Source organism: Argiope bruennichi, chromosome 10, assembly GCF_947563725.1.
Source record: "Argiope bruennichi chromosome 10, qqArgBrue1.1, whole genome shotgun sequence".
NCBI lineage: Eukaryota > Metazoa > Arthropoda > Arachnida > Araneae > Araneidae > Argiope > Argiope bruennichi.
The window spans coordinates 84,488,867-84,507,999 of NC_079160.1; the positions used below are offsets into that span (position 1 = coordinate 84,488,867).

A 19,133-nucleotide genomic window follows, 5' to 3' on the forward strand; every position below is an offset into this window, starting at 1 on the left:
AGACAGATGTTTGAAGCAATACTATGAAGGATATCAAAAACAGTCATAAAAATAATCTTAACCATTTGACAGATGAAAGTAATACCAAATCTGATTTTGAACTTGGGCATTTCTGATTCTTAAACTAAAACTTTAACACTAGGCTACCATGGCCATATATCAAAATGGGGGGTGGGGTGGAATTTACTTTTCAGTCTTCCATATTACATGCAAAGCTTCGTTTTGTTAGATTAAGGAATTCAATTCTTTTTTTTTTTTTTGACAGATACAATTTGTCCTTGTTGTAATGGTTTTAATACATTATATCAATATCAAGTCTTGCAGTTACACAAAATGTTTTAGGATAGATTTTGCAATTCCAGATAATAAGGATGGCCTGCTCCCACTCTCATATCAACTGAAGAACATTTCCTCTATGTATTTAATAAGTACACAGTCCTAAATTTAGGAATGATCAAATTTGCATGCAGCCACTAATAGATATGAGGTTTTAGAATGAAAAATTACCTGTCCCATTCATTATATAAAAGAACATTCATTTACAATGTTTTAGTTCAATGTGTATTTCAATCATTTTCAGCACAAATTCTATAAATTACAAAAAACCATTCTATTTTTATTTCAAGCGTTAATTTTCTTAATGAGAAATTGCATGTTATTTTAAAAATGGATGCATATAATTTAGATTTCAATGTTTTCCACTTTTTTTAAATAAAAACAGAAGGGAAGCAAAATGAAGACAATTTTTTTTTAATAAAAGCATATATATTTTTTAATTTCAGAATAAAACATCTAAATTCTTTTAAACATGTTGTTAGCATTTTAATACTGAATGTAAAGTGCAAAAATTTGTATTTTATATCAAATAATACAGTAAACCAGACAAATATACAGAATAAAATCTACTTCAAAATTGCTTTGTTGCATATTCTTTTCAATATCTTTTTTTACTAATTCCTATTTTGAATACAGAAGAAATAAAAAATATTTATTTCAATGAAAGATCTTTCCACTTGTATAGTTGGATGGTATAACTTTTATTTCTTCTCAGTATTTATATATAATCAAACTTTTATTATTCAATTCAGTTCAATTCACAGATAAATGGAAGTAAAGATTTATCCAAGATAATAAAAAAATTTGATTCACATTCTTGGAAATCCAAATGGGTCGAGACAAACACCTTTCCTCTTGTTCCAGTTTTTATACACATGGACTCCAAATATGGTCATAAATAACTACTCTCCTCTGTGTTCACGCGAGGTGAGCAAGCGAGAATACATGTACACACACCAAAACTTCACAAATTAAATGCACAAAGATGGCAACAAGGGAAACCAATGAACAAGTGTGGGCCTGAATGAAACATGAATCATTGCACATATACATACATTCAAAATAAAACACCATAAAATAGAAGATAAACAGATACAACTTATCACAATATTTAATGTTACAGTTCAATATATACACAAAAGGTCGGTAAAAAGCCCGCAGCAAAACAGCCTGTCACTGCAGGTTTGTTGAAACAAAGGCTGGTCAAATCAACAGCACACAAAACCAGGTAAACAAGAGTTCCATTATCCGTATCTATCATTGAAACAGAAGTTTCCGAAGCTGTTAAAGGAGTTATAGAACTGGTACCAATTAAAAGAACAGATTCACATGGTGAATAAGGGTCCTTAAAGGTCATAAGTTGACTGCATTCTCAAGATTTATGATTGGAAGTTAGCCATGTGAGTCCTTCATAAAGTCCATCACCTGTTGTGGCACAAGATGGTTGAACGTACCAGTTGCGGTCTCGGATACGTGTCAGTCCAAGTTTCTCTTGGATTTCATGTGGCTTCATTGCTGTAATAGATGCAAAAAACAATTTGAAATAAAATTTTAATAAACAGAAAGCTAAAATAATTTAGCAAGGTTGCAATAACTACATATATTAGTAAAATTATAAAAACTCTTATTATCAACCAGAATAATAATTAGGTGATCATCATAAAAATAAATTAAGAATAGGAATTTAAAAAAAAAATTTCTTACCTAGATGAATACATCTATTGTTTAGCATAACATTTACATATAAAATTTGTTGCATACTGTATTACATTACATAACTTGTTAACCATAAGAATAAATTTAATTGCGGTTCACACAATAAAGGTCTACAATTTAACAATATCACAATTTTTACCTTTTAAGATAGATTTTTGGTATGCACAAGTTGATTTAAAGTTCAAATTAGAAGCTGCTCCACAAATAATTATATACAGGTTGTGTTATTTTGAAAGTAGGTTAAAAAAAAACCACTTATGTCAGCGACTCACTTTTCTATTTTACCTATTAATCATGTAATTTAATAGCTTAGTTACAACTTATAGACAAATCATATATTTCTCATCAGTAATAAATCAGACAAAGCATCATTGGTCAGACTTCTGTCATTCAATTTTTTCAAACATTCAATTATGATCTAAGACCAACACAGCAATCAGTATATTATATTATACATATATAACTCTAAGCTTGATAAAGAAATTGTTGAGCCAAAATCACTAAAAAGCCTTCATGATTTGAAGCCAAAAATCATTTATAATAACATTCAACATTTTTCTTATTTTAACAGTCTTGTTTTATTACATATTTTATCAAAGATTTCTTCCAATTCAATTTTACTTCAAATGTTAAAAAGAAAAAAAAAAAAAGACATATAAGTGTAAAACTGAAATTTAACACCAAATAATAAGCTAGGAGTCGATTTTTTTCCACTCTTTTTTGTTTTGGTGATTTGAAGAAAGGAAAACGAAATCAAAATTAGTTCAATTTTTAAGGATGAAGTATCTATAACTGGATTTAGAAACCAGTGCTCTAAATCTTAATGTCATGAATTCTGTCAAAATAATTTGAATTTGAGAACATTTTTGCTTGAGTTGCCACAACAGAGAAAGTAGTAACCAAGAGTCACCTCTTGAGAGCAAAAGGAGCATGGTGTGTGTCTAGGAGAGAGAGGGGGGACTAAATTTTATTTGACAAAATTGTGTAAGTTATGTAATTCATTAGCAACTAGACACTATGCCTATAAACATGGTCTATTATAATGTAGCAAAAATTAGGTAATAGTTTTAATATAAAATAAATCTGCAACCTTTACTTAAAAATTTTCAAAAATGTTTTTAAATACAGTTTAAGTTCTTTAATATTTAGATTGTACTATCAAATCTTGTTTCAAAATGAAATCAATTTCTTACTATAATTCGTACAGCATATGGTAGGTAATAAATTTCTTTTTTAAATAGATTTTATAATCATTTCAGTATTTGAGCTCATAATATCAGGCAATAGATTTTGAATATTTTCAACTTTTTAAATAAAATTGTACAACGTCGCAATTAAAATATTTACATCACAACAGCATATTTATATATTTCAATTTTGAATTTTCATCACAGATCAAATAAAAGATATCATTAGATATGTAATTTTAACTATCCAGTTATGAAATAAGGAAATGAATTGCCAGAATTTTTGCATTTTTCAAACTGGCCCAATCCTTGTTTAATTAAAGAATCCAATTGTTTTGTAATAGCATTTCCAGATTTTTCTTTTTAGGAAAGTTTGTAAATCAATATTCATATTTTAGTATTGTATTGAGATAACTAACTTTGCTGGCTCTTGCATTAGATTATAGATTCCAAATAAATCACTTTGTTTGAAATTTTACATAGCTTAAAAACTTTTTTTCAAGAGTCATGACAACATATGAGGAAGGGGGAAGAATCATTTTGTTATCGTTAATGAATGTTTTCCTCATCATGATCACTATGTTTACAATTGACTCTTGTTTGTTTAATACCACTACTTCCATCAGAACAGTAAATTACTCCATAAAAAAAAAAAAAAAAAAATCAAGATGCTTAATGGCCAAAATAAAGAATTTGCCTTTTAGTCAAACATTATGCATTTTATTTGAAACCAAAATGGACAAATTAATGAATTAGTCACATAAATTCGTTATATACCTACACTATCTATTTCAGATCAGATTTCAGCATTCAGATATTATCAATTTTTACTAAATGAAATACTTGTAATACTACATAAAGTTTTAAAAAAAGTATTGAAATGAATAAAAATAAATTGGGACCATAAAACCAATGTACTATAGAAGTAGTTCGTTATGCCAACACCTCCATATCAACTAAATAAAAATTTTAACACAAGTTCTAAAAATACAAAATATAATTTCTTTTTGAAACATTCAAACAAATTCACGAGACTGAGAAAGAATGAAAAATATATGTCAACTCATTACAAGTACATTTAATAAAACAATAATATCTTCAAAATAAAATATTTAGAAAGTATTTGAACAGCATAAAAAGACAAATGAAATATATAAAATAAGGAAAAATAAGAAAAGAATGAATATTAATCTATAAAATATAAGCAATGCTAATTTTTAATATTAAGAAAGCTACCCACCCTCATTCAAGTCCTGTTTGTTGGCAAACACTAAGATGATGGCATCTCTCATTTCTCTGTCATTGATTATCCTATGTAGTTCTTGTCTGGCTTCGTCAATTCTATCTCTGTCTGCACAGTCTACTACAAAGATTAACCCTTGAGTGCCTGTGTAATAATGCCTCCATAGTGGTCGGATTTTGTCTTGTCCCCCAACATCCTTTTAAAAAAACATTAATTTTTAAAAATCATTGTTTGAAAACTTAAATAAGTTAAACTTAAATGAATTCAGTAATTGTTTCACTCAGGATGTTTCACCTAAATAAATATTCGTGAAATTAAGGGGGGGGGGGGAAAGTAGGTTAGAACACAATTATTAAAATTTACAACTGTTTATTTAGTACTATATTTCAATCTTCATACTTCTAACAGTTTTTTTTTTTTTGGGGGGGGGGGGAGTAGGTTAGAACACTATTAAAATTTACAACTGTTTATTTAGTACTATATTTCAATCTTCATACTTCTAACAGTTTTTTTTTTGGGGGGGGGATGTAATAATGGACATTGATAGGTTTATTGAGCTTAAGATATTTTTTTTTAATATTGCAATAAATATGACATTTCTAATCAAAATATTTTATTATGGAAAATTAAAATAATTAAACTGAATCCAAAATTATCATTATTTAGAAAAATCAGAATGTTTCAGTTTAGATATAAAATTTATCTACAGGATCAAAAAACTGAATTATTCAACAAGAAATTACTGTTCTGCTATCATTTACAAGCATTGTTTTAGTAGAGAAGTCTTACAAATTTGAACTATATTTGTCATCTTCCCATTTGGATTTTTAAAACACCAATTGATAAACATCAAAATTCTCTATATATGTGGTTATATATTAAATGAATATAGTTATCTATAAATGACATTCTTACACAATGTGTTGCAGTGTTATTATGCATGGGTACGTAGATGTTATTGGATTAATTATTATTCAGCATTCATGCCAAATCTGCTGATAATCTTCAAACATATAAGATTTAAATTTAATGTTCTTCAAGGATATAATTGCTATTATTTTATATGGTATATTTCCATCAATCTACAAATTCACTAATAAATATAAAGAAAAATTCAAATTCACTAATAAAAAAAAGAGAAAGGGGAAGTTGTGAGACATTTTTGCACATCTTCAGGTTTAAAATTTTTGCCACTTAAACTATTCTGGTGGGATAAAAAAAAAAAAAAAAAAAAAAAAGCTGAAATTTGTATGTGGTATAACCAACACATTCTTCATTCTTCTAATGAAGAAAGTAGTATTGATCTACATGTTTGTAGGTGGTATTCTTCACCACATTCTCCTAACCTTGCACCATCTGGTGTAAGATTAGAAGAATATGTTAGGCATTGAAGAATTTGCTATTTCAATTCTTGCAGTTTTCTCAGTATCTTTTGTGTGTGGCAATGTTATAGAGGAAACTTCCATCTTTTCTGATTACCAAAATCGGACATTTTTCTTGAGTGCCTGAATGGAGTCTAGCAAATCTTTCACGGTATTTATCCGACATGGTTGTTTCATGAGATTAGAGAAGCCCAAAATGAATAATTCTCCGTGTGTTTCTCCAAATGCTTTATTTTAAAGAGTATAGACCTGTCTTTGCAATAGATTCTGGATTTTCACTTCCCTTTTTCATGTTGTTTCACTCTAAACTTTTTAATACAAATGGCCACATTCATGCAATTCAGCTAATTGCTTTCAATCAGGAGATGTGGTACCTGAGTATAAAAGTTGGAAATGCATCCAAGCTTTCTCAAATGGTGAACTGGAGACAAAATATCAATGTCCAGCTTCTCTATAATTTCTTCAATTGTAAATCTACATATTTCTTTCACTAAAACAATAACATCATCAATATATCTCAATTGATCTTCCAGTGTAAAATATCCATTCTGAAATCTGTCAAAAAAAATTTTTCAGTCCTCAGAGCAGGAGCATGGTTTAACTAAATAGCTGAAATGTTCTATTTGTGTAATTCTAACACTCATGCCTTTTCAAAAACATTACATATAAAAAAAGGCCTGTTTATAACCTTTTTTAAAAAATTATCTTACTCAAATGTAGACTTATATTATCAATTCTGAGCACTTCAGGAACAAAAGAACTTTTATCTTTCAAGTATAAGTAACAAAACATCATCATTTTTGATAAAATATAGTGTCATCTGTTAAATCAGGATTTTTTCAATGGTTAGATAGCAATTTTACATAATGGGATTGTATTGGTACTTGGAGCAGGATGATAGGTAATGTTTACAAAAAAGGTTGAAATGCATTGGTCTAGCATCAAATCTATCAGACATTGATCAATTTGCATGATGATGGCTAAAACATCCATATCTCAGTAAAAACTGCAAATTGCAATTCTATATCCTTCCCTACTCTTTTTTCTTTAAGTTACTCAAGTCTTTTAGTTACTTTAAGTTTCTTTAAGTTACTCAAGTAAAACATCAAAGTCTTTTTTTTTGTTTAATGTTTTTATTTTATTTAAAAAGAGGCATAAAAATTGATTATCATGATAAATAATTTAAAAATTCTCCATAAGTTAATGGGAAATTTCAATGCATTTTCACTTGCTTTGTCATTTTTATTCAGAGGCATGACATTCAAAAATAAAAAATGTAAGGGGTATAAAAAGGAGGGGAAGAGAACTATTATTTTAAAATAAGCATTAAATTAAAAAAAACTGGAATTTAACTTTTCCCCCCCATTAAATAGATTTTAAATAGTAAAATGTAAAAAACATGAAAAAACTATTTTTTACTGATTTTTAAAGTAATTTATTTTATTAATAAAAGCTTATTAAAAGAATTATTCACAGCATACTGTCATATAATAAAGATTATATACAATGTACCATCAATAAAACAAAACTTTTGCACTTAACAAAACAAGATTAAGAATTGTTTTGGTTTCCTTCAAATGAAAACCATGATTTTAATAAAACTACTAAAATATCAGTTAAAAATTATGATTATTTTTTTTCATATGTACAGGCAAAAATAAGACATTTTATATATATATAAATGGAGTTTGTACTACGGCTAAAATGCTTAAAGAATTATTTTAAACACAGAAAATTAATGTACATGATTTCATTTTCAGCCAAATGTGTGCAAAAATTCTAAAGTAACAAATTGCCCATCTTAGCTAACTTTTATAATATGCAAAATAATACTCAGGTTTCATATTTTTAAAAGTTTTCACAGAAAAAATAGAAAATGTATATTATATATATTTCAAAATCCATTAATCCATTCCATTATATATATTTCAAAATCAGTTTTGAAAAATTCACATAAATAACTGCAAGTAATATAAGAAACCGATTTTAAATTTTAAAAAAATGTGATAGTTTTAATAAAATTCTATTTCAAATCAAGAATATATTCTATTTCCTACTTCAAGTCAAGAAATAAAGTTTATTATTCAATCATGTAAAATTAATTTTTAATTGCAAATGAATGAAATATGAATTGCAGTGCAAATGAAATTATATGGCAATGTTTACATTAAGAATGTTTTCTTTAAAAACCAAATTTTCACTGTTTCTCCTTTTTCTTTAAAACATAATTTGTAAAACAATATATATATAGTCAAACCTAGTTAAACAAGCACCTTTTACAATAAGCAATTTGCATCAAAATATAAAACAAATGGCTCCCTTAATGAGTGATGCTATGCAAATTGCAAGTGACGAAGAGATATCTTAATGTCCCGTAGAGATGAAGAATCCTATTCGTATCATAGATATCAGTCTGCTTATTGTTTTTGATGTTTCTTCTTTCTTCAAATTACAAATAGAATTGTAAAATATATAATTTATTGAGATATATAAAAAACCAAGATAGTTTGGCAAGTGTCTTGATTTTACATTATAATATAAAGAGAGAAGTATTTTAATAATGAGTGAGCACAAACAAGGTGCTGCATTTTAATTTTTCTTCAGTCAAATCATCATTTAATCTTCTGTAATGTGTAATTATAAAATTTATAATAAAAAATAAACGCTGCAAGAGGTTTTGGAGGAATTTTCTAAAAACGAGAGGTGGGGAAAAGCCTCAGTAAAGAATCAATCTTTTATCGAAATAAGAATGGTACTGAAAGCATGAAAAACCGCTGCATCCTATAAGTTAAGAAGAATCATCCTTATAAGACAGATTTATGCACTGCAAGTTAAAAATAATGCAGCATTATTTTCACCAAATGTTGAAGAATAGGCAGAATTGTCTATAGATAAATTTCTTTTAAAAAAGCAAACATTTTAAATAATAAATTATTATTATAATTTTGATTGAGTATTTATTTATTTTTTGTTTTTATTTATTTTTTGGAATGGGGTCCACTGCCCTATTTTATACTTATTCCACAGGTTTTTTTTGTTTCTCTTAATCAACGTTTTACATTAAGATTCTGAAATGAATTATGCTTGTTAAGTGAGATACTACTGTATATCTATTTAACAATTTCTTTTAAGATTTTTACAGATAATATATAAATCTTATAAGGTATAAAAGCACTCTTTAAATCTTAATAAAGTTTTCCAAAAAATAGCAACCATGTTCCTGATTAGAAATACAATACCAGGAGGTCATAGTCTATAATTAAACACATTTATAAGCATTACACAACAAGAACAAAAAAAAAAAAAAAAAAATGATAATTTAACTTACCCAAACATTAAACTTGACATTTTTGTAAGTAACAGTTTCTACATTAAAACCAACAGTAGGTATAGTTGTTACTGATTGTCCTAATTTTAATTTATAAAGTATAGCTGATTTCTAATTAAGGAAAAGATGAATAAGCAATTTATAACTATAAAAATTTATATCATAACAAGCATTACATAAATAAAGTAAAAAAATTCAATAAACCACAAAGACAAAAATATACAGCAATCTTAAAGAAATGTACAGCAGATACACCGACATAAGCAAAATAATTAGGAATAAAACAAAAGGTATATCCATATTATATATCATAGTGAAATTCTTCTTTATTGATATGCTTTAATAAAACGAATCAAATATTCAGTACCTAAGTTAATTTACAATATTTACATGTTCTTTAATAAAATTTAACATTTTTTCTATAATATTTTTAGTTTTACTACTTAAAATATTTAACATCCAAATTTTTAATGTAACCAAATCATTAGATATTTAAATGAGTTGATACATTTGTTTTAAAGAAAATAAGAACTATTGGAAAGGCAATAATTAAAATGGGTTCAAAGGATACTTGTTTTTCCAGCTGCATCTAGACCTAACATCAGTATTCTCATCTCCTTGTTGCCAAAGATTTTGGATAAAAGCTTCCCCATTTCATTTAGGCTGGATCACACAAGTGTAGTTGTACCTGAAAAGAGATACAAGCACATATTACGCTTATAAAATTTAGATAAAATAGAGAAAGCTACAAGCATTTAAACTAAATAAAATATGCATTTGAGGCCCCATAAAAATGTATTTAAATATAAATATAATAACTAACAATTTAATATATAAACAGAAATCTAGATAACTGATAATGAATTAAAATATTCTAAGTAATATGAATCACCCAAGAGTTACATACATTTCCAAATAGTAAAAAATCTTCAACAATACAATAGTAACAATATCACAAATTCTTAATTTTTCATTTAATATTGCCATTAGGGATCGCAATACTGATATGCTGGGATAACGAATATCGGTATTTTGAGCCATTTGTACAATTTTGTAATACCAGTATTCAAAAGTTTAAATACAGTTTTTTTGGTACTTACTAGACATTTTTTAAATTGTCTCCACTATATGTTCAGGGATTGCCAACTCAGCAAAATAGTATATGTTTTTGTTTTATGTCTCCCTAATGGGCAAAATTAATTAGACTGTGAATATAAAGTTGCATCGTACAATCATGAGAAGTGATAAAATACTGTTTGACAATGGATTGTAAAACACTCCATGCTTTCATTCAGAAAAAAAAATTTGGAATATAGGAATTGCACGCCTTGGGAAGTACGCGAGCCGAAAAATGTGCGGAAGTGCTTAAATCTAAATTACTGAAACATGGATTATCCCTGAAAGAAGATATTGTATCCATAATGACTAATGGAGAAACAGATGAGAAAAGTTGGAAAGTTTATTGGTGCAAATGAGCAGTTGAGCAATGCTCATGGAATTCAATTAGGAGTAATAAATATATTATACTAAAAAAATAAACAACAGAAGAATCCAAATACTGTGGATATAAAAACTTTGGATTCCGACTTTGAAGAGAGTGAGAGTGATTGACAATGAAGATAATGACAATGCAATTCTTGAAGATATTGCTTTTGAGGATGAAATATTAACCCATCAAGAATTGCTTCCTATAATTTATAAAATTCAAAAAATTGTTAAGATATTTAAACGTTCCCCTACAAAAAATACAATATTACAAAAATATATACTAACAGAAAATACTCTTAATGATGGAACGATTTATGAAACTGAGAAATCCAATCCAAAAAGCAATAATCGACTTAAACCTGTAAATTAATTTTTCAGATAGTGAATTCTACTTAATATCTAGAACTGTATCAGCTCTACTTCCAATAAAACTGGCTGTTGAGGCATTATGTCCGAGAGATTCTAATTTATTACAACAATAAATTTCATGCTGCAGTCACTGAAAGAACAGCACACATCACTATCTGAAGAATTATATATTACATTGAAAAATCACACGGAAGAAAGACATAATGAAATAAAAAATATCTTATGGTATTTACATAATTATAATGATTTTTAAAATGTAAAAGAAGAGAAGAGACTAACCAATTCAAATCTGATCAAGTTTATAGTAAATTTTCTTAAAATTTTTTACCCTCTATCCTATCCACATTCAGAAGATTTCGGTACAGTGATAGAAGATTATGATGGCACTAATGTTGATAGTGAAAAGGAATTGTTCCTTGAACATAAATTAAAATTAGCGATAAATAAAAAAAATTCAACAAACCAAAATACAATACAGAAATCAGCTATATCCAAAACCTTTCGCCGAGAAATCTACTTATTTGAAGATGAGGGATTTAGAGGTAAATACTTGGAAAAAGTATATTGCGAATTGCTAACAGTACCACCATCTGATGTAGATGCCGAAAGAGCATTTTTCGACAGCCGGTAATTTTTGCACAAAATTATGTCCCAAGCTTAATGACAGTACAATTGATGCATTATGCATTTTAAGATCACATTTCAAAAAATTGTAATAGTATCATAGATTGAATAGTGATATTTACACCTTTTTGTGATTTAAATAAATAAGATGTTCCTTTATTTTTTGCAATTCTTGATACACTGTTATAATTTATAAGTTACAAATTATTTTTTGTGATATTTCCATTCTCTAATAAAACTGGTAATAAAACAAAGAAACACGTGTGTTCTGTTTCTTTTTCTAAAATTTCTACTACCAGTATTAAGATCTAAAAAGTACCGAATACCGGTATTGAACTTTTGGTCCGAAATTGTAATCCCTAATTGCCATGTATATTCAGTTCCTCCTACTTAAATTTCATGACCAGAATAAAATAAATTAGAAAAGAAAGGTATCAATATGAAGAATTTACTAGTTTAAAAAATTCCTATTGAAACCAGTAAAAATTTTCAAATGATTACAGTTAACAAAAATAAATACATATTGGAATAGTTATGAACATAATATGTTTCATAATTTCAACAATGGAAAAAACTTGATTGAAATACAGAGTACAAGCTAGACAGACATTCTGCTTTCAGTTCCAAAAATAAAATTAAAAGAATCAATTTATTCTTTAACTTGCTTGTATTATTCATAAATGTTGTCAAATTTTTTTAAGCGATTTTAGAAAAAATACATTAACCACAAAAATTCACTATTCATAATAATTTTTTTTGAAGAAATAGTCATTTATTCAAAATTACTATGCAAAAATAATTATAGATTTGTACTAGAACACTAATTATAAACACAAGAGAAACAAAATAGGTAAAGTTAATAATAATTCAATGGCTATTATATAATAAATAATTTAATTCTGTCAAAAATTTAATTTTAATCAGCTATTTGTAACCATTCAAGCAGTAGATTGACATGTTTATATACATTTTTAACATGTATCTGTATCCTTTTGAAACAAATTTTTCATGGCCGATTTTTTTTCCCCTTTTTTTGTTTCAGCTATGTATCTCATCAGTAACTTATTATCTCATTAGAATAACTTATCTATCATAATTTAATTCGATGTTCTAGAACTTCAACCATATCACTAATTGGATGCCTCACACTAAGTATTAAGTTGACAGAAAATCACTGATTTCTATTTCTTATTTTTACAAATTTAATATCATTATCAAAATTACACCTCTTATTATTATCTAATATAATAGGTTTTAATTTATTTTAATATTTTCACCCTCTTTTTATGATGAGGTGAATTATCTTAAACTATTTGATTTTAAAAGTATTCAAGACTAAATTACTGTAGATGGTATCAAATAGTCCACGTGCTGAATATACATTACTTTGTTCCATTTTTTTTAATTGTTACTTGTCTTCTATTCTTTCCTTCCTCCCTTTAACAGCTTTATTTTATTGCCGGTCTTATACACATTTGGAAACAAATCTAATTTTGAATTTCTACAAATATTTCTAATTTCTTTATTACTTGGACCTTCATCAAATAATATAACACGGCTAGTTGATTTTTCATACCATTTCTTCAATTTTATTACTTTCGATAACTTTATTAAATGAAAGATCACACTCACACACACACAAAATGATGTAGCCTTTTGGTAAATGTCTCTTGTAGGACTTTTTATTTCTAATAAATGGCATCAATAATTACATTTTATGCTTAAAAAGTTTATAACTATTGGATTTTTCATTTGCAGAATGTAAGAATTGAAATCATCTGTCTTCATTTATACCTGCACTCACTTTATCAATTGCTAAATAGGTAACATTATTAAAAAAAATTGATATAAAAAATTTATTGGAAAAACAACTTAAACTGAAAATTTGTTTTAAAATAAGCTCTGCAACACATGTAAAAACAGTGGAAAATGCCTTCAACACTTGCTTGCTTACTCCCTCATAAAGGTGTTAAAACTTCATCCTAAAAATTAAGAACTTTGGTCAAGGTGATGAAAAGCATGATTTACTCAGTTCGCACCCCCCCCCCTCAGACTCCTTCCTACACATGAGCATTTTGTGCTTTGCAAAACAGAAAAAATGAATTTAAATTCTGAAAGTATTTTTTATTGGCCAAATGAATTGAAAATTTAGGACAGAGCTATAATTTTAGAAACAAGATATCTTCCAAATTTCACTTATCTAACTTGTTGCTTTTTTTTTTATTTTGCTTTTCTTATTATAGTGTTTACATGCATGTGACTATACAGACCTACAATGATCAACAAGTTGATAGATTTGGTCCAAAATTTGAAAAAAGTCCCCCCAAAAGTTACTTTATTCATAGACTTTTTGGTTAGGTAGGGCAAGCGAGAAGTTGGCACATAATTTAGAAACTTGTTGACCAAAAAAAATTGTAACACTAGGTTTGTCTAAAAGCTGGTGCAAGTCTAAATTATTTCCCGACCCTTTCATTTGTGCCTAGTTGACCAATAAGTATTCTTTAAAACTCTAAGTACAAAATCATTTATTTGTAATATGAATTTTGCATTTTTAAACCCACATCCCCCTTCCCTGAATTCCAACATTGCAGAAGACTTGTAAAATAACTTTTTTTTCCACTACATAAAGATTTAGCAAAATTAAAGCAGTTTGAAATACCCAATGCCAAGTTATCATGTTAAACAGATTTACAATTTTTTTAAAAACACTAAAATAATACAGAACAGCACAAGCATAACTATCCCAAAAGGCATGCCATTTTTAACTGCTCGCATGATCTTAGTAAATTCTTCCATTTCCAGCTCGTTATGCTTATTTGTATCAATTCAGACCATTTTGCTCACATTTCAAAGAAACTTAATATTTCCCTAACATGAGACATATATCTCAACAATTTTGACACTTATTCTCAGATGTTTATTGAAATCTCCACATATAGCCATAAAATTTAAAATGAGAAAACTCTTTTTAGAAAAGGGATTTATAGTTGTTAATAACATTGTTAGAATTTCTACATTTATTAATATATTTTAAAGAATAAGAAAAATTCTATAATGAAAATAAGTAGCATTTTTCATTTAGCAGTTTACTAACAGAATTAACAAACTTCTGAGGGTACATTCCAACAATGTTGAAATTTATTCCACATGCAATCATTAAGTTTAAAATGTTATTCTTCTCTTTAGGAAAGAAATTTCAAGTAGTAAATAATATTTTTAGTTTCAGAAATTAATTAATTTGATTAATAAAGCTAAATTATCACAATAAGGAGTAAGAAAAATACAGGGATTAAAACAAATTTCAGCTTTTACAGTATTACTTCCTTTAAAGGATCATATAGAATAGTGGACATCTTTAATTAAACATTATTAAGAATCAAAATACCTTAAAATAAGACATTCTTTACTACCTCTTCCAAATAAGGGATAGCTATTTCAACCGTACAATTTCTTTTTATCAAAATTTTCAACAAGGTGTCCAAACACATTGTGTTTGTAGTATAAGTGCAAAAAATTGACTTCTCAATTAATTTTCAAAATATTTCACAGGACTGATCAATGGTTACCACCTACACTGTGTAATTCACCCCTTATTTATTTTCCCTTCTTTCTTGAAATTATGTACAGAATGTCTGATATATTTGTATAGAATTTTGAATTTAATATGATTTATATTATTTGCAATAAGAATCTATTTCCAAAATAGATGATATTTTATTTTTATTTTATAAAGCTCCCCCCCCCTGTCCTCTGCCTAGAATTATACAAAGCCATACTGTCCTCCTTAATTACATTCAGAAGAAACCATTAGATTTAAATTTTATGTTTCATTCTTTTTGCCTTTATCACTTTTGTATTGTGGTAACTTTTAAGGCATTGCTACTTTGTGAAATTAAAAAGTATTGAGCTTATTTTCTCTCCTTTATTTGCACCATCATGTAATAACATTTATTTGGATCAAAATATTGCACTAAAAGTTAGAAAAAAAAAATCTAAATGTTTTGAACAAAATCTAAACAGAAAGCAATCTTTTTTACAATGTATTTGCTTTGAAAATGTCAACCCTTGGCAATACTATCCTATAAATATATTGGTCAAATTTAGTGCGAATTATAATGGTGTCAAAAAGCAAAAGATTGACATTAAAAAAAACACACCAACACTTTTAAAGTTGCTGAAAAAAAAAAAAAAAAGTGTGTATGTTGGCTTTCTGATTGCTTTAAAGTAGGAAAAACTTAAATAAGTAAACTTTTGAACAGCAAAGATGAGATTAGAAAAATGTGGATGGTGAATTCATAAAAAAATCTGAAGCTTCCTAAACCTGAAATATACGAAATTCCCAAAAGGCAGCAAATAAAAAGGTTCTGTTCTACTCGTGCAAAAAACATGCCTATAAACAGAGAAACCAATCAATGTTTAGGATTGAACATCTTTAAAGCATCAAATATATGGCTAGAAAGAATCAGAAAATATCACAATATTTCTTTAAAATTTATTTGTGTTAAAGATAAATTTGTAGACCCAAATCATGTTACAGATTGGATTAAACTCAAATCAATGTACCAAGGATATGAAGTCAAAAACATGGCCAATATTGACAAGACTAGTCTATTTCAACCTTCTTATTTCCCTCCAGATAAAAAATCTTTTCCCCACCCAAAATTTCTTCAATACTTCAGCCACTTGGTCAAATTATTATCTGAGGCTTTAAAATAAGGTATAGAAAGTTTCCCAGATATGCTCTTGTAACTGAAGTGAAGAGTTAACAAATTAGATTACCCAATTACATTTTAGATACACTTTCATGGATTATATCAGCTCTTAAAAAGAGGTGGAATCTGGATGTGTCGTGTAAAGTTTTTAAAAAGCCCAGATTTGCAAATGCTAGCAACATGGTATCTAGTAACAAAACAGATTGAGAAAAAAAATATACTGAATTACTGACACATGGATTGAAATTATATATGGTGAAATTGAGAAGAATTTGTGAAATTGCAGAAGAGGTATGTTATAAATTTCATTCCTCAACATAAAACTAAACAATTTGCTCCTTCTGACAATGATTTCCTTGTGAATGATGTGCATAAAATTGAAAACTTATCAAAAGCACTAAGATACAGTTTTTCTATGCAAAGAAAATAACAATTCAAATATTTATATCGAGAAAAATGTTCTCACTGCAAAAAGTTAAAAATCAAGTGTCATTAATTGATTACTTTTGCTAATTAAATTATTTTTATGAAATTAAAGTTATTTTATGTAAGAAACTAATTAAAACTCATTTAAACAAGGATTTAGTAAATACTTTGTAATTGTTCATATATACATAGCTAAACTGATAATTGTAAAAAATATCAATACAAATTAAAATTGCACATTTTTTATTAAATGACATGCAACAAACTAATCTCCTCTAATACAAGACAGATTTCCCTCCTGTGACTGTCATTTGAAGTTATTACTTATCATGCCATAAAATTCAATAAGTTCATTCAATGGTAAAGCATGTTCAAAAATAAAGGTAAAGGCAAAACTTGATTCACACCTGACAAATATTGAAGTTACACTTCCAAACGAGAGAAATTCTAAATGTTGTAATGTATTAAAATGTAACCACCTCTCCATCATATTACTTATATGCATTAAATTAATAAAATTCCCAATTTTATAGATAAATTCAAATTGTGTACTTTCTTGATTTATATCATATTATGTATATAACTATTAATTGAACCTAAATGTCTTAAAGCAATAAATATTCATATAAAAAACAATTTGTATACAAAGGCAGTTTGTAAGTCGATAAGGATTATTTCATGTCAAATCAAACCATTTCTTTAAAATAAAATTTACCTTGCATTTCAGATTTTTTAAAAATTCATCACTGTTGAAGGAGTTTTATAGATGTGGAAAAATACAATTTTTCATCCAGATATATTAACATGTTTCAGAATAATAATTATGTAAAGTTCTAAAAAATTTATCAAGTATCATTCAGGCTTAAATACAATTTTTTTTTTGTCAAAGTTCTAAAAAAATTAAATTACATACTTTTAAAATTTATTCCATAAATAATTTATAAAACAGCTGGCAAGATATAAATTTAAGATGGATTATTTATTAAAATAATTTAAAACTAAGGACTTGTTTTTCATTAATTCGAAAATGAATAGACATATTTGGATGGAATCTGATATTACTCCACATCATTTAAATAGCCCACTTGAGGTAAATTTTGGAAAATTTGAGTTTGTGTCATACAAAAAGCTTGTTGAATCAACATGGATTGTTGTCCATAAGTACTGTAGATCTTGAAATAATGCATTTAATAATGAAGGTATACTTGAAAACAAATCAAAAAAGTATTGAAAAATACTTGACAATTCATTATTTAGACAGGAAAAATAGTATGAAGAAGTTTTTGATGAAAGATATTTAGCTTGTTTATCATCAACTAATGATACATTAAATTAAAAGCCCCATGTGTAAAAACTTGTTTTTATATAAATAAAACAACCAATAATAATCTGATCAACAATAACAAAAAGGTTATTTAAAAAATTCTCTTTAAGTTTCTTCATGAATTAAAAATATGCAACTTGGAATTTTCATATATTATTAAATATCATACTTTCAATTTTTCTCTAATGAGTTATTAACACAAGAAATCAAGAGTTCTTCAATCATCCACATATAGAATAAGTAAAACGAATGTAAACAGTTTATTATGATCAATTTACTTATTATATAAAGTAATGTGGGTTATTGAAAGTGCACACTTTTAAAAATTGGATTGAGTAAAAGTTTTACATATACCCAATATAAACAATTGTGATATGAAACATTGTTGGGAAGTTTTAACGCAGGTTTAATGCAAAGACAGGTTGTTAGAGAAACAATCTTGAATATAAACTTGCTGTGTATTTGTGAATTCATGACTTGTAAAATAATTTTTCAAAACTCATAAGAAATACATTTAATTTCAGGCTTAGTACAATACTAACATTTGAAACTCCAAACTATTTAAATATACAAAATAAGAATCAACTTCTAGATGGAAGAGTAAGAGGCTGAGTGAAAATTTATATGAATATAATCATACTAAATTTTAATGATACTTACTAATGAGTTTAATTTCAAAACCGGTAATTTCAAGGCGTTGGTCGGATGTTTGCACGGAATTTGTAAAGACACTAAATAAAATAAATCTAAACTAAATGGTTCACTAAATATTAGCTTAGTCTTGAGCACCGTGAATACGGAATGCTTTTCAAATTTTCATTAGGAGAATTGACAAAACAGCACATTCCAACGTCACTCTCATTGACCTCAAAAGACGAGTAAATATTAACGGAAGTAACTATTCCTACAACTCCATCGAATTTCCGGTTAGCGGCATTATTGCCATTCAGTAAGTTTAAAATTCTGTTCAATTATGTTATGAAGTTATTAACTGAAAA

The 19,133-nt window shown here is 27.1% G+C and overlaps 1 protein-coding gene across 1 annotated transcript; it reads right to left on the reverse strand.

Moving 5' to 3' along the window:
• Positions 1–1,429: 1,429 nt before the first annotated feature.
• On the reverse strand, positions 1,430–19,064 carry LOC129988741 (ADP-ribosylation factor 6). Its single transcript, XM_056097012.1, has 5 exons — positions 18,796–19,064; positions 9,764–9,880; positions 9,193–9,296; positions 4,480–4,678; positions 1,430–1,851 (listed from the first exon to the last, which is right to left on the reverse strand). Exons 2-5 carry the CDS (start codon positions 9,843–9,845, stop codon positions 1,709–1,711), a joined length of 528 nt encoding a protein of 175 aa, XP_055952987.1. The 5' UTR covers positions 9,846–9,880; positions 18,796–19,064; the 3' UTR covers positions 1,430–1,708.
• Positions 19,065–19,133: the final 69 nt, after the last annotated feature.